Here is a 15,314-nt window from a genome sequence, read left to right on the forward strand (position 1 = left end):
AAAGGCCTGTGCCACCGTGCCCAGCTGTGTGCTACTTTTTGAGTGAGGTGCTGTGGAAATACAGATGTCACACAGGGGTGCAGCAGGCACCCTGTGTCTTTTCAGCCCATGGTGGGTTAGACAGCCCTCAGATCCCAGTCCAAACCTTCACTGCAGCTGAAGACAGAGTTCAGAGTCCTAGCAGGCCTAAGACTCCAAGCTCAGCATGAAAACAAAAGTTATGGGTCCCAAGCCCACCCTTGCCCTCAGTGTAGCCCTTGACACTCAACAGGCAGCTCTGACAGACCTGCTGTGATGGGAGGGGTGGGGGGCAGGTGAAGGAGTGAAGGGGGTTCTGTCAGATACGCATATATCTGACATGCGTATGTTTGTACACGTTTGTGCTGTGCATGCACGAGCACTCTGAGTTGCAAACATGCCAACACACACACACACACACACACACACACACACACACACAGGGTCAGAGGTCAATCTCAGGTGCCAGTCCCTGCCTTCCATTTTGTCTCCAGCTAAGCTGGCCCTGCAGCTTTGGGGTACTCTCCTGCCCCCACCTCCAGCCATCTCAGCCACACCCACAAACTTTTTTGAGACAGGGTCTCTCTCACATAGCTTAGGCTGGCCTTGAATTCTGTGCAGTTGAAGATGACCTTGAATTCCTGATTCTCCTAGCTCTGCCTGAGGGCTGGGATGACAGAGCTGAGCCACCAAGCCTGGATGGACTGTCTTCTTTTTATTAAAACTGTTACAAAATTACTCAGTTCAGAAACAAAACAGAGGAGGTCACAACATATACCTGAGCACAAAAGGCTCACACTGAAAGGCCAGCTTTTCTGCCCACCTCCCACTCATCCTCCACCACCCCTGTATACTGATGTTGTCAGAAGTGGTACCCAGGGCCTCCTCTCTGCTCTTTGTGGAGTCAACATGGCCCCTGCAGAGCCTGGGGTGTTGGGCAAGAGGCAGCTGACTGCTGAGATGGCTGTGTTCTGCGACAAGTGGTCAGGGCGGTGTGTCCTTGTGTATGGTCAATGGGTCACATGTCTCAACGCTGCCTGCAGGGCCTTCTTCAGGAAGGTGGCGTTGGGCTCTAGGGCCACAGCCAGGTCCAGGCTCTGCTGCTCTGTGATCTGGGGAGGAGGAGTCAGGTCAGGACTTCAGCAGCCCATCTCCCGTCTACTCAACACGCTATGGGGAGAGAGGAAGGAAGCGAGGACAGGCTCCCGGGCATCTGAACCTTTCTGCCCCTTGTGGTGGAGCAAGAACCAGGAGGGCCTGGAGTTCTATGAGCAGTGGAGCTCAGAGCCAGCCAGCCCCACTGATAGATGAGCTTCAGGTGTGTCTGACTCAGCACCCAAGACCCTCCCAGGCTACAGAGGAGGAGAGGGGTTTCCAGGCACGCCTCAGACCCTGCTCTCTCTCCCTGGCCTGTTCCTATGCCCTCTACGGGGCTCAGGTACCCCCCCCCATTCTCCAACCCCCACTCCCCAAAGAAGACAGGGGCAAAGTCCTTCCCCATCTGCAGGTCCTGATGCCTCTGGAGGACGGCCCTTCTTCCGGGATCCAGAGAGGTCTGTGGAGAACCCAGGGGCCCCAGAACAGCACACAGAGGTTGTGATTCCACTCTCCTGGGTTCATGGGGTCAACAAATTACCTGCATGATGGCCAATTTTGGCTGTCAACCTGACATGGCTGGGTGAAGAGGGAACCTCATCTGAGGAACTACTGCCATCACACTGTGGCCTCTGGGGCATTCTTGTGTTGCTGGACAACATGAGTGCTCAGCCTACAGTGGGCAGTGCTAGCCCTGACTAGGGGGCCCTGGATTATATAAATCAGCAAGCTGAGCCCAGCATAGTGGCCCAGCCTTTAATCCCACCACTCAGGAGGCAAAGGCAGGATGGTCTCTGAGTTTGAGGCCAACTAGGTCAACATAGGGCATTCAGGCTAGCCTGGTCTCCATAGAGATCAGGCTAACCAAAGATACAGAGGAAGCAGGAAGCCCTAGGCCCTTTCTCCAGCACTGCATAAGCCAAGTCATAGTAGGGTACCCATTAACCCTAGCACTCAGGAGCTGGAGACAGGAGGATCAGATGTTCAAGGTCACCTGGGCTGCATAGCAAATTCAAGGCCACCCTGATCTTGTCTATTTTATGTTCAATAGTACTTGTCTGTATGTCTGTCTATGTGCAAGTTTCAGAAGCCCTGGAACTAGAGTTATAGACAGTTGTGAGCTGCCGTGTGGTTGCTGGGAATTGAACTCAGGACCTCTGGAAGAACAGTCAGTGCTCTTAACTGCTGAGCTACCTCTCTAGCCTGAGATCTTGTCAAAATGAAGAGCTCCCTGACCCATGACCATGCAGGGCCTTCTAGGACAGGACGCTAGGCCTGGGCCAGTGAGGTGGCTCAGAGGGCGAAGGCGCTTGCTGCCAAGCTTGGCTACCTGGGTTTGATCCTGGGACCGACACAGTCAAGCTTCTCAAAGTTGTCCTCCGGCCCCTACATGTGCACACGCAAAATACATAAACTTAAATGCAATTTTAAACATTAGAATCAGGGGCTGAGAGATGGCTCAGCGGTTAAAAACCACTGACTGCTCTCCCAAAGGTCCAGAGTTCAATTCCCAGCAACCACATGGTGGCTCACAACCATCTGTAATGAGATCTGATGGCCTCTTCTGGTGTGTCTGAAGACAGTTGTAGGGTACTCATATAAATAAAATACATCTTTAAAAAAAAAAAAAGGCTGGGCAGTGGTGGTGCACGCCTTTAATCCCTGCACTTGGGAGGCAGAGGCAGGCAGATTTCTGAGTTCGATTTGAGGCCAGCCTGGTCTACAACAGTGTGAGTTCCAGGACAGCCAGGGCTATACAGAGAAACCGTGTCTCGAAAAAACAAACAAAAAAAATTAAATTGAATAAAAAAAAAAATAGAATCAGGGGCCGAGAGACGGTCCCACATTTAACATCACTTGCTGCTCCTCTAGGGAAACCAGATTTGGTTCCCAGCACCCACATGGTGGCTCACAACTGTCTGTAACTGCAGTTTCAGGTAATCTGGTGCCCTCTTCTGGCCTCCACTGGCACTGACTGCACGTGGTACACAGATACATGTTAGAGAGAGAGAGAGAGAGAGAGAGAGATATCGCACCCACACACAGATATATAAAGGAAAAAAAGAGGGGGGCTGGAGAGATGGCTCAGCCGTTAAGAGCACTGACTATTCTTCCAGAGGTCCAGAGTTCAAATCCCAGCAACCACATGGTGGCTCACAACCATCTGTAATGAGATCTAGCACCCTCTTCTGGTGTGTCTGAAGACAGCGACAGTGTACTCACATAAAATAAATAAATTAAAATGGAAAAAAAAAAAACTTTTGGAATTAGAACTAAATCCAGTGTGTTTGTGTGACCTGTGACCCCAGTGCTGGAGTTAGGAGACAGGAGACCCCCCCCCCCCAGGCTCACTGCTCAGTCAGCCAGGCCAGGCAGAGAGCTCCAGGTTTGGTGGGAAACCATGTCTGTACAATGGAGCTGCTACACAGACACTGTGGCATAAGACAGGAGCCCCAGAAGAACTTGAGGCTGAGGCAGCAGGAGCTAACAGTGTCTGAGGGCTGATGCACAGGACAGGCTAGGAACGCACAGCCTCAGAGGGCTTTGCACAGGGCTTGAGCTGCCACGAGGAAGTCGTAGCAGGCTCGCCCCAGCCGCTGCTGGCTCTCACACTGCTAGCTCCTGGCTCCAAGGATCCCCAATGTCAGTCCTGGCTCATGCTGTATCTCTTGCCATGAACAGCTCGCCAACAACTCCAGCCTGTGGCCATCAATGTGTTCTTGGTGTTTGGGATGGGAGTGAACCTCTCATATAAAATGGACTGGCCTGGAGTTTGCTATGTGCAGAGCTTGGCTTTTTAAAAAAAGAGAAAAGAGAGCCTCGTGTATTCAAGGCTGGCCTTGAACTTCTAATCTTCTTGTCTCCAGCTCCTCAGAGCTGGGATGTTATGTGCACCCCCAAACCCCACATCCAATTTACAAAGTAAAAGGAGTTGAGCCCAGGCTTATGTCTAAGCTAGACATACACGCTGCTACATCCTTAGCCCTCCCCACTTTTTATTATTTTTTTTTTATATTTTTTTTAAAGATTTTTTATTACATGTAAGTACACTGTAGCTGTCTTCAGACTCTCCAGAAGAGGGCGCCAGATCCCATTACGGATGGTTGTGAGCCACCATGTGGTTGCTGGGATTTGAACTCTGGACCTTCAGAAGAGCAGTCGGGTGCTCTTACCCACTGAGCCATCTCACCAGCCCCCCACTTTTTATTATTATTGTTACCAATTTTTTTGTTTGTTTGTTTTTCGAGACAAGGTTTCTCTGTATAACCCTGGCTGTTCTGTTCAGCTCAAGGGGAACTCCCCAATGCCCCACATACTACCAGCAGAGGTCCTGGCTGGGTGAGCCCCCGTCGACACTCACACTGGCCTGGTACTTGGTCATCACCGTCAGCATCAGCTTGGCATAGGCCATGGAGGTAGTGGCTGCTGGTCCCTCTTTGCAGAGTCTCTGCACCAAGACACTGAACACCTCAGGGGTCATCTCTACCTGCATGCATTGGGACATGGGACAGCGTCACAGGACAGCGTCTACCCTAAGCTGTCCATCTCCTAGCAGGTAGCTGAACAGAGTGCTCTATAATGTTCCTCCACAAACCTCACTATTGAAGTCTTGGTCCCAGGGCAAGGTACTGGGAGGTGGGGTCTGTCTAAAGGGGACGGTGGTAGCCTGGCCCTGTTCTCTCTCTGCTTGCCGGCTGCCATCACCAGAGCAGTCACAAACTCCTTCCACCACGATGGTGCCTCATACAGGTCTAGGAGCAATGGAGCCAACACCAGAGGGAAGCCTCTGACCTGCGGACGCAGCCAGCCTTTCTTCCTGCTCTTTCCCTCAGGCAGTTTGTCTCAGTAAGAGAAAGCTAACACACAGCTGTCTCCACAGCTGGACAACAGAGCCCAGCTGAAGGCTGAGAAGAGATTACTGAGCTGGCATGAGTCGGCAGCTACAGGTCTCACAGAAGAGTAACTGCCCTTGCAAAGGTTCAGTCAGGGCCACGGGGAGGCAGCGACTCTCGCCTGCTGCAGTAGATACTGAAGCCAGGCCAGGGTGAGGTTCTGAGGGGCACTGCCAGCTCTTCAGGCTAACGAAGGACCACTAGCACCAGGTGGCAGTCAGCATGTCACACGCGCCATCTTGAAATCTCCCCACACTGTTGTCTCGACTCTCAGATAAGGAGACCTGGGCATGATCGGACACAGCCAATCCCCTGTGAAGCTCCATCAGCATCTGCCAACTTGATGGATTTAGAATCACCATAGAAACACATCTCCCTCAGCCTTCCACCATGACAGGCTGTACCCTTAAACTGGGAGCCAAAACCAAGCCTTCCTTCTTCAGGTTGATTTTGTGAGCTATTTTTATCACAGCAAGGAGTAATTACTCAATTACCTAAGATGCAAACATGGGAGAAGCCAGGAATGGTGTGGTTCACCAATAATCTGAGGACTTGGGGCAGGAGCCCAAGGTCAGGTTTCTATATATTGAGGTTCAAGAGCAGCCTGGACTACTTGAGAACCTGTCTCAAATAATAATAATGATGACAATAATAATATAATGATGGAGAATTTTAGGTGGTAAGATAGGAAAATGCTAATATACCACTGTAAGAGAGCAGGGCTGGGGCTGGGGCTCTGTTGATGGAGCCCATGACTGGCATGCATGGAGCCCTGGGTTCAGTATCTAGTATCGCATAAAATATGGCATGGTGACACATAGCATGTACAGAGTCCTAAGCTCAAACTCTAGGTGGACACACAAAAAGCAGGTACACTGGGCCCAGGACTGGTGAACCTCAGCCCCCGTGAGAAGCAAGGAAGACCAGTTTAAGGCCTGCTGTCTAAGCAGCCAATGTGAGTGTTGCCCTAACTGGGTGGTGTTTCTCTGAAACAGTGAGAGCTGAGCGTCAGGCCGGGGAGTCAGATGCCTGGGACAGTCAGGGGGAACATTTTGCTTAGCTCCTGTTGAGTTTTTAAAGACTCTAACCTCGTGTGTTGGTGCACACCTGTAGTCCTAGCATGAAGAATGACCAGGAAGTTCAAGGTCACCCTCCAGCACACAGGGATTCTAGGCCAGCCTAGGCCACATGATAGAGAAGCGGAGACGCCAGTCCCAAGGCAGGTGCTACTAAAAGTCAGGGCTAGGTGACCAGGGGTCAGCTTTCTGTCCCTGCCTGCATCTGCAGGGCCTTCTGCAGTGACACAGGTATAAGACAGTGGCCTGCTTGTCTGACCCCGAAACCCGGAGCCCTCAAAGGAGCATACTCACTTGCCGTTCCAGGAGCGTCTGCAACACCAGGAACGAGGTCTCTTCTCTCCAGGCCAGCTCCAGGACCTGCCTGCACAGAAGACACCTGGTAAGGCCTGTCCCCAAAGCCACTCGGGGTCCACAGTAGAACAGCGCCAGCCTTACCCTAGCAGCTGCAGACCCCAGAACCATCCTGGGTTTGACCTCAGGCTTTATCACCAACTGTCTTTTTTTTTTTTTTTTTTTTTTGCGCTGAGTATGGAAGCCACATTGGCTCTGAAGCTAAGTGATCAGTGAGCGGCTGGCATTATTTGAGGCTACTACCCCACCCCACTATGGTTTGTGTTATATCACACACACACATATATATACACACATATTTATACACACACATACACACATATATATACACACATACACACCAGAAGAGGGCATCAGATCTCATTACAGATGGTTGTGAGCCACCAAGTGGTTTCTGGGAATTGAACTCAGGACCTCTGGAAGAACAGTCAGTGGTCTTAACTGCTGAGTCATCTCTCCAGGCACCGCACACACATACCCCGTTTTTGTTTTGTTTGTTTGTTTGTTTTTTCCCTTTGAAAGACTCACAACTATGTGTTCTAACACTCAGAAGACAGAGGCAGACGGATCTCTGAGTTCAAGGCCAGCCTGGTCTACAGAGTGAGTTCTAGGACAGCCAAGGTTACACAGAAAAACCCTGTCTTGGAAAACCAAAAAGGATCTACTTTGTAGCACAGGCTGGCCTGGAACTCAAAGCAATCCTCCTGCCTCACTTTGTCCCGAGTGCTGAGATTTGACACACGAACCATCAAGCCTGGCTCTAAGCAGCATCTCTAGTCTATGTCTGGCTGTGAGATCTTTTTACTATTAATTTCAGCTGCACTCATCCAGGGTCCACCGCGTGGACTCAGTCCACCGTTAGTTACTCAGTGAGTCATCTCTCCAGCCTGACTTTGTGTTTTGTTTTTAAGATTTTTATTCTTTTTGATTATGTGCGGTTGTGTGTGTCACCTAAGTTCAGGTAACGGGGAAGGCAATGAGTGTCAGAGGCCCTGGAGCTAAAGTTACAAGCAGCTGTGAGCCGCCGGACGTGGGTGCTGGGAAGCAAACTTGGCTCTTCTGTAAGGACAGCATACTCTTTTTTCTTTTTTTTTAAAAAGATTTATTCTTTCGGCCGCCGCAGCCATCTTCCAGTAACTCACCAAAATGACGAACACAAAGGGAAAGAGGAGAGGCACCCGGTATATGTTCTCTAGGCCTTTTAGGAAACATGGCGTTGTTCCTTTGGCCACATACATGCGAATCTACAAGAAGGGTGATATTGTAGACATCAAGGGGATGGGCACTGTTCAAAAAGGAATGCCCCATAAGTGCTACCACGGCAAAACCGGAAGAGTCTACAATGTCACCCAGCATGCCGTGGGCATCATTGTCAACAAGCAGGTTAAGGGCAAAGTTCTGGCCAAGAGGATCAATGTGCGGATTGAGCGCATCAAGCACTCAAAGAGCAGAGACAGCTTCCTGAAGCGGGTGAAGGAGAACGACCAGAAGAAAAAGGAAGCCAAAGAGAAGGGCACCTGGGTGCAGCTGAAGCGCCAGCCTGCGCCACCCAGAGAAGCACACTTTGTGAGGACTAACAGAAAAGAGCCTGAGCTGTTGGAGCCCATTCCATACGAATTCATGGCCTAATTGTACACAAAGAAATAAAATACCAGCACCAGGAAAAAAAAAAATAAATAAATAAAAAGATTTATTTATAATATATAAGTACAGTGTAGCTGTTATCAGACACCCCAGAAGAGGGCGTCAGATCTCATTACAGATGGCTGTGAGCCACCATGTGGTTGCTGGGATTTGAACTCAGGACCTTCAGAAGAGCAGTCATTGTTCTTACCCCCTGAGATCTCTCCAGCCCCTCATAGCACACTCTTTTTTCTTTTAAGATTTATTTATTTATTATATCTAAGTACACTGTAGCTGTCTTCAGACACCCCAGAAGAGGGTGCCAGATCTCATTACGGATGGTTGCGAGCCACCATGTGGTTGCTGGGAATTGAACTCAGGACCTTCGGAAGAGCAGCCAGTGTGCTCTTACCCGCTGAGCCATCTCTCCAGCCCCCTGATAGCACACTCTTAACTGTTGTCTCCCTAGCTCCTATATCTATGTTTAGGAAACAATGTACCCCAGGCTGGCCCCAAACTTGCCATGCAGTCAGGCTTAGTCTTAAACTCTTGACCCTCCTGCCGCTACTTCCCATGGATAAGACTTCAGGCTTACACCACTAATGCCCAGCCATTTGATTTTACTGCCTAAATTTAATCCCGATTTTGAGCACTTACACACTAGAAATATTACATGAATCTCAGTGTTGAGACGCATATGTGCTACACACGTGCTCTCCCACTGAGCAACACCAAGTACCTTGGATGCCTGGTTTTCTGTGAATTCACGGTATGTACCACACAGACTACCTCGAAAACCCCCACAGAGGGACTACTAGGCTCAGAGACAAGAGTGAGTTCAGGCTTGTGTGCCTTGTAATCCCAGCACATGGGAGGAAGATGGTGGGAGTTCAAGGCTAGCCTCAGCTATGAAGTTATGCTCAAGGCCAGTCTGGGCTACATGAAACCCTGCTTTGAAAATAAATAAATAAGCCAAGTGTGGTGGCGCACGCCTTTAGTCCCAGAACTTGGGAGGCAGAGGCGGGCAGATTTCTGAGTTTGAGGCCAGCCTGGTCTACAAAGTAAGTTCCAGGACAGCCAGGGATACACAGAGAAACCCTGTCTCGAAAAACCAAAATAAATAAATAAATAGATAAAATAAACACAAACAAGCTTGAGTTAATAAACAAGGCCAGGATTGAACTCACGTCTGACTCTAACAACGCTCTTATCCTGGCTAAGCTGAGCTACTTCTTAGAGGGACCACACCCAGAAAAACTGGGGAAGATGCCCGGCATACCACCCAACATGGGCCCAGAGGAAAGGCCACCAGGCAGGTTTAAGATCCCAGTGTCACGGTGAGCATGCGTACTTGTGTGTGCGCGGTGCTGGGGGTGAAACCATGGCCTCACACAGGCTTGGCCTGGGCAGAAAGTGGAGTGGGGTTAGCTTTGAAGTCTGCACACTCACCCCAAAATCTGGACCTGCATGTCTGGCTCCAGGGACTCATCCTTTATGAGGGAACACAGTAACTCGGTCTGCGCAGGACCTGGGCCAGACACAGGAGAGGAGAGAGGGCTGGGGAAGGCAGGGGAAGGCTGCCAGGGTCAGGATGCCCGCTGTCGGGCAAGTTACTCACTGAAGCCCTTACTCCCAGCAGGTCCCTTGAGATGAAGTGCGCTGGGCACAAAGGGTTGGGCTGGAGCTGGTTCTGCACGCACCTACATGTGGGTCCTGGAGCAAGGGACAGAGGACAGCCCTGCAGATGGCGTAGGTGTACTTTACACAGAAGGAGACGAGGGCCACTCTGAGAAGCCTGGAGGCAGAAGACGGCAGGTAGCGGATCTAGTCACAAGGGAGAATCACAAGTCACAGGGTCACATCTTCCCTTTAGGATTGTTTATCTCACACACATTTCAGATAGCAGGCTATGTTTCATAGGAAAACCCAAGTGTCTGTAGGATCACAGCGGCTCCCAAACCTGAAAGCCCCACCTGGGGCCCAGGCGGTAAGTTGTTACATTTGTAACAACATACAGCCAGAAGCCCAACCCTCTACCCCTCTTCCAACCTCTTCCTTAGGACTCTAAGGATTCTCATTATTCCCATCCCATTGTTCCCATTGACCCCCTGTGCCCACCCGGTCAAGAAAGAGGCTCCTGGCCAGCACAGAGGCATTGCTGAGGCTGAGAGCTGGTGTGAGACCCAGCAGGTGGCTGCAGAGCTGCAGGAGACCTCCATCAGGGAGCTGGGGTAGCTGTAGTTCCCTGCACAGCAACTCCATCTGGGTGGGGGGAACACCGAAGACACTCAGCTGCCTCTGCCACGCTACAAGCCCAGTGGGCAATTGAAAGCCAGGCAGGGATAAGAGGGGAGAGGAGGAGGGAACACGGCTCAGAGCAGGGAGAAACGTGACAGTGGGAGGAGCTTGGAGAGGTGGAGAATGCAAGCCCCTCCCCTGAGCTTCAGGGGAGGCGTGGAAACAGTCAGGTGTAGGGGTGACCTCAGGGCAGGGCCTGTCTCACCTCGCTGGGACTACATTCATGAAGAAACTGCAGGTCCGCTAGGGGTTCCTCCTGCCCCTCCAGCCCCTGGGGAGGCAAATCCTACATAAGGGCCAGCAGAGTCCTTGTGACAGGTCACAGAGGCTACTCTTGAAAGGCACTCCCAGAGGAGAACATCTTGGGGGATGATGGCCTATCCAAGCGTGGCCCTGGAGTGCCTGTCAGATCTCTGTCCTCCCCAGCCCCGTGCCGGGGTCCATGATCTGGGGCTTCCCTGGGCACAGCTACGGTACAGAGAGAAGCCAGAAGGAGGGCTGTGGTGGACTGGGAGAGCCTGTCACCTCCTGGAAGGCCTTCAGCAGCAGCTGCAGCCTGGGCACCTGGTCCTGTGGAAGAGAGTGCAGTCATGGAAAATTTGTGGTGCAGCAGGCCCTCTCAGCTCCCTCTGTGGGAAACACCCCGAAACACCCCAGGCAAGCACTGGGGAATGGGGCCCAGCACCCACACTAGGCTGCTCACAATCTCCAATCCCTGTAACTCTAGCTCTGGAAGCCCCGACGCCCTCTTCTGGCCTCCATTGGCATGACACGGGTGTGGTACACACAAGGACAAGCAGGCACACACATAAGCTAAATAAAACTTCTAAAGGGGGTGTGGGGCACACCACTGGGAGCTGACAGGCAAAGGCAATTCAGAAGCAGGTATGGGCCGCCTCCACCTAGATGCCTAGAGCAGCCTATGTGAAGCCCGGCCCACCACTGTCTTCTCTACACCCAGCCTCAATGGGGTAGGTAGACCCTGGATGAGCGGACAGGCTCTTGATATGACTCACAGAGCCAGGCAGAGCAGCAGGAACTGAACCCACACCCTAGCCCGTCAGGACAGGTGCTTCCCGATCCTAGTAATTCCCTCCAGTTTGGGAAGGGGAAGCCCACAACCCACCCCTTATCCCTGGCCCATGGATTACAGAGAGGTCCCTGCTGGAAGCTGTGTCTCATCCAGCTTTCACCATTACCCGGAAGTACCAGCTTCCCAAGCACACCATACCTGGACAACTTTGGGCAACTCCACACTCTCAGCGGGACCCTTGGGACCCTCCACGCCAGGGCCAGTCTCCGGAGCCTGGGCTTCAGTGTCAGGCAACACGCCTCCTGCATCTGGTGGGGATCCCAGTGACTCCAGAGTGGGTCTCTCTTCCGGTTCCTTTCCTCCCACCTCCTCCTCACAGCCCCGGAACCTTTTAGGGGATCTCTCTGACTCAGGGCTGGCAGCCTCTTCTGGCTCTTTCGTCCGTTTCCCGCAAAGCTGTGAGAGTCTGTCCTCTTGTTCAGGATCTGGAGCCTGGGCCAGTTTCAGCCCCCTCCCGCCTTGGCCCAGCCGCCCACACAGGTCCCGGAGCTGTGACTGACAGCTTCTGGTCAATGGAGAAGACCCCTCCACAGCCGCTCCAACCCCCACATCCCTTCGCAGCAGCTCCCCCAGGGCATGGAGCCAGGCATCAGGGGTAGAAGATGTGTCCTGATGGTGGAGCTGCAGCACAGAGTGGAGTCCGCTTTCAGGTAAGGACGGTAGGAGAGCCAGCAGCAGGGACAGCAGGTTCTTCCTGCAGACCCCAGGCAGCCGGAGCAACAGTGGGACCCTAAGAACAAAAGATTTTTGTTGTCTGAGTTGAGGGGCAGGGGGGGAGGCTCACTATGTAATCCAGGCTGGTCTTGACCCCTCAAATCACCTGCCTTAGCACCCTAAGTGCTGATCACAGGCATGTACCACCATACTGGTTGGGGCAGACTGGCTCTGGAGTTGAACACTGTGGCAGGCAACAGGTAGGGACTGGATGGCGGGACCTTACAGAGCTGCCGAGGGTAGGTGGCCAGGTCTGGTGGCACATACCTTTAATCCCAGCATTGCAAAGCTAAGGTAGACAGATCTCTATGGATTTGAGGCCAGTCAGAGCTAAACAATGAGACTCTGTCTCCAAAACAAAACAAGCAGGAGTCGCTGAGGATGGAGTGGTCAGGGACCCCTGCACCAGAAAGGGCTTCACAGAGCAAGTGGGCCAGGAAGCAGAAAGAACCCCACAACAACCCTTCATCCCACCTTTACTGCTCCTAAGGGGCCGGCTGCTGCAAACAGCTGGCATATCCTCTTTCAACCCTGGCCTCCAGAGCTTCCCCAGGGTCCCACGACTTTAGCTCTCTAGGATTCTACTGAGGTAGCCAGTGTGACCTGAACCAAGTGACCATGTCTTCAAGCCTCCCCCTGTGTCAGGGCCATTATCACACAGAGGTGCCTGGCATGTGAGGATAATAGAGAAATATCGCTCTGTATACCATGCTGGCCTCAAACTCACAAGAGATCTGTTAGCCTCTAGTTTTCTTGGCCTGTGCAGTCTTGGTTTCCAAATTGAAACAATCCTCCTGTCTCAGCTTCCTGATTGCTGAAATCAGACCCTACACTGTATGACTTGTTTTTGTTTTTTGTTTTTTTCCAGACAGGGTTTCTCTGTATAGCCCTGGCTGTCCTAGAACTCACTTTGTAGACCAGACTGACTCAGAAATCCTCCTGTCTCTGCCTCCCGAGCGCTGGGATTAAAGGTGTGCGCCACCACGCCCGGCATGACCTGTATATTTAACACAGGTGTCCACTTGACAAGAACATCTGTATTGGAGATACATTATTTGTTGATTTGACGGGGTCTATGTTGTCCTGGGTGGTCTTGAACTTGAAGATCCTCATGCCTCTGCCTACCGGGTAGTGCTATTACCAGCGTGCACCACTACACCACGCCTTTTATTCTTCTTAGGACAGAGTCTCACCCTGTTGCCCTGGAACTCAAGAGACATGCTCGCCTTTGCCTCCCGAATGCTGGAGTTAAAGCCATGCACCAGCAGCTCAGCAACTGGAGATGGAAGCAAGCACACAAACTCAGTCTGCACTTAGAATTCTGCCTGACAAAATGCGTGTCTCAGCCCAGTGTTGGCACGCGCACTTGTAATCCTGTCACCGAGGATATGGCTGCCGGAGTTCGAGGCTAACCTGGGCTAGATGGAACCCTGCCTCAACTACACAAATAAGCAGGGGGAAGGCGGCGGGGGCCACGGGCGGGGACTCACAGCTCCAGGCGGCCGTCGGGGCCCCGCACCTCGGGCTCTACGTGGCCCAGCGCCTCCAGGAAGCCATCCCAAGGGAAGTGCTCCGCGCGGCGGCCGAGGGCGCGCAGAACCCCAAGCCCGCGCCGCGCACCCTCAGGCCCTGCCTGTAGCGCCTGAAGCAGGAGGCGGGCAGGGGCCTCCAGGGTCGCCCAGGGCGCCGCTCCGGCCGAGGCTACGGTGTCCGACACCGGCGTCGCCAGCGCAGAGCGAACGCGGGGCGGCGGCCAGGACACGCGGGATCGGAACGCCACTCCAGCCGCACAAATCTCCCCGGGCCAAGGAAACTCGGAGCATCCAGTATAGCCTGAAGGGGCGGGACCTAGCGAGCGGAGCGGGGCCGGAAGGGACGTGATCATCGGGAGGGGGCGGGACCATCAACTAACCAGACCTGTAAGAGAGCGTCAAGGAGAGGGGCGGAGCGGGGGCGGAGCGAGGGCATCAGGAAGCAACTTAACTCCCTGCAAAGTACGAGAAGCCCGCGAAGGGGCGGGGCCGGTACCAGTGTCTGTAGCCAATCTGATCCGCGCTTGATGGAGCGGCTGTACTATACTGCTGCCTAATCTTAGTCCTTCTCCACGTCTTTTTTTTGTTTGTTTGTTTGTTTTTCGAGACAGGGTTTCTCTGTGGTGTAGCCCTGGCTGTCCTGGAACTCACTTTGTAGACCAGGCTGGCCTCGAACTCAGAAATCCGCCTGCCTCTGCCTCCCGAGCGCTGGGATTAAAGGCGTGCGCCACCACGCCCGGCTACTCCACGTCTTTTAAAAATGTTTCTTTTCAAAAATTATTTTATGCGTAGGGGTGATTTGCTTGTATATATGTAAATGCACCATGTCTAGTGCCCGCGGAGGCCAGAAGAGGGCGTGGGATGTCCTGGGACTGGAGTTAGCGGCTGTAAATTTACACGTGGGATCCTCTGCAAGAGCAGCTAATACTCTTAACCGCTGAGCCATCATCCCTCCAACTCCGTTTCCACTTTGCTTTTTCTGTGTGTATGTGTGTGTGCCTGTGTGTATATATATGTATGTGGGCCACATGTGTGCAGGAGCCCTGGAAGGTCAGAAGAGAAAGTCAAAATCTTTGAAACTTGAGTTAGGCAGTTGAGACTGCACGCGCATGCTTAGAAACCCCAGCACAATTAGCACTCTTAACCACTAAGCCATCTCTCTAGTTCCTATCCTTTTACATTTCTGTTTTTACTCATGTGTATGGGGCGTATGTGTATGTGTGGCTGGGAAATATCTCTATGTGTATATAGTATGTATGTGTTCTGAACCTTAGTCCTCTGTGAGATAGCAATATGGCCTCTTAACTGATAAGACATCTCCCCAGCCACAAATTATCAAATATTTTGACTGTGACAGTTACTTTCAGGAAGAAAAAAAAAAAAAGGAGATAAATTGAAATGCCTTATAATAGGATGACCAGGCAAAATGAACCCGATAAGGTGCAAGTCAGGGAGTCTGTAGGGAGGTCGCTACAGGAAGAGAAGAAACAGGGCAACGGCCCTGGTGCTGCAGGGTGGCTGGAGAGACCAACAGGCTTGAGGTCACACAGAGGACATTGGCTTTCTACTCTTGACTATCATGGGAACCCATGGCAGCATTTTTGAGCTGATTTTGATC

At 52.2% G+C, this 15,314-nt stretch overlaps 1 protein-coding gene across 1 annotated transcript; it reads right to left on the reverse strand.

Annotated features, from left to right (window-relative positions):
* Positions 1 to 724: 724 nt before the first annotated feature.
* On the reverse strand, positions 725 to 14,049 carry Fance (FA complementation group E). The gene is made up of 10 exons (XM_021149554.2): positions 13,655 to 14,049; positions 11,589 to 12,180; positions 10,883 to 10,927; positions 10,563 to 10,628; positions 10,178 to 10,321; positions 9,760 to 9,883; positions 9,509 to 9,587; positions 6,377 to 6,446; positions 4,475 to 4,600; positions 725 to 1,130 (listed from the first exon to the last, which is right to left on the reverse strand). The coding sequence occupies exons 1-10, from the start codon at positions 14,047 to 14,049 to the stop codon at positions 1,029 to 1,031; spliced, it is 1,743 nt and encodes a 580-aa protein (XP_021005213.1). The 3' UTR covers positions 725 to 1,028.
* Positions 14,050 to 15,314: the final 1,265 nt, after the last annotated feature.

Source organism: Mus caroli, unplaced genomic scaffold (genome assembly GCF_978045245.1).
Source record: "Mus caroli unplaced genomic scaffold, Mus_caroli_1 scaffold_18, whole genome shotgun sequence".
NCBI classification, from domain to species: Eukaryota; Metazoa; Chordata; class Mammalia; order Rodentia; family Muridae; genus Mus; species Mus caroli.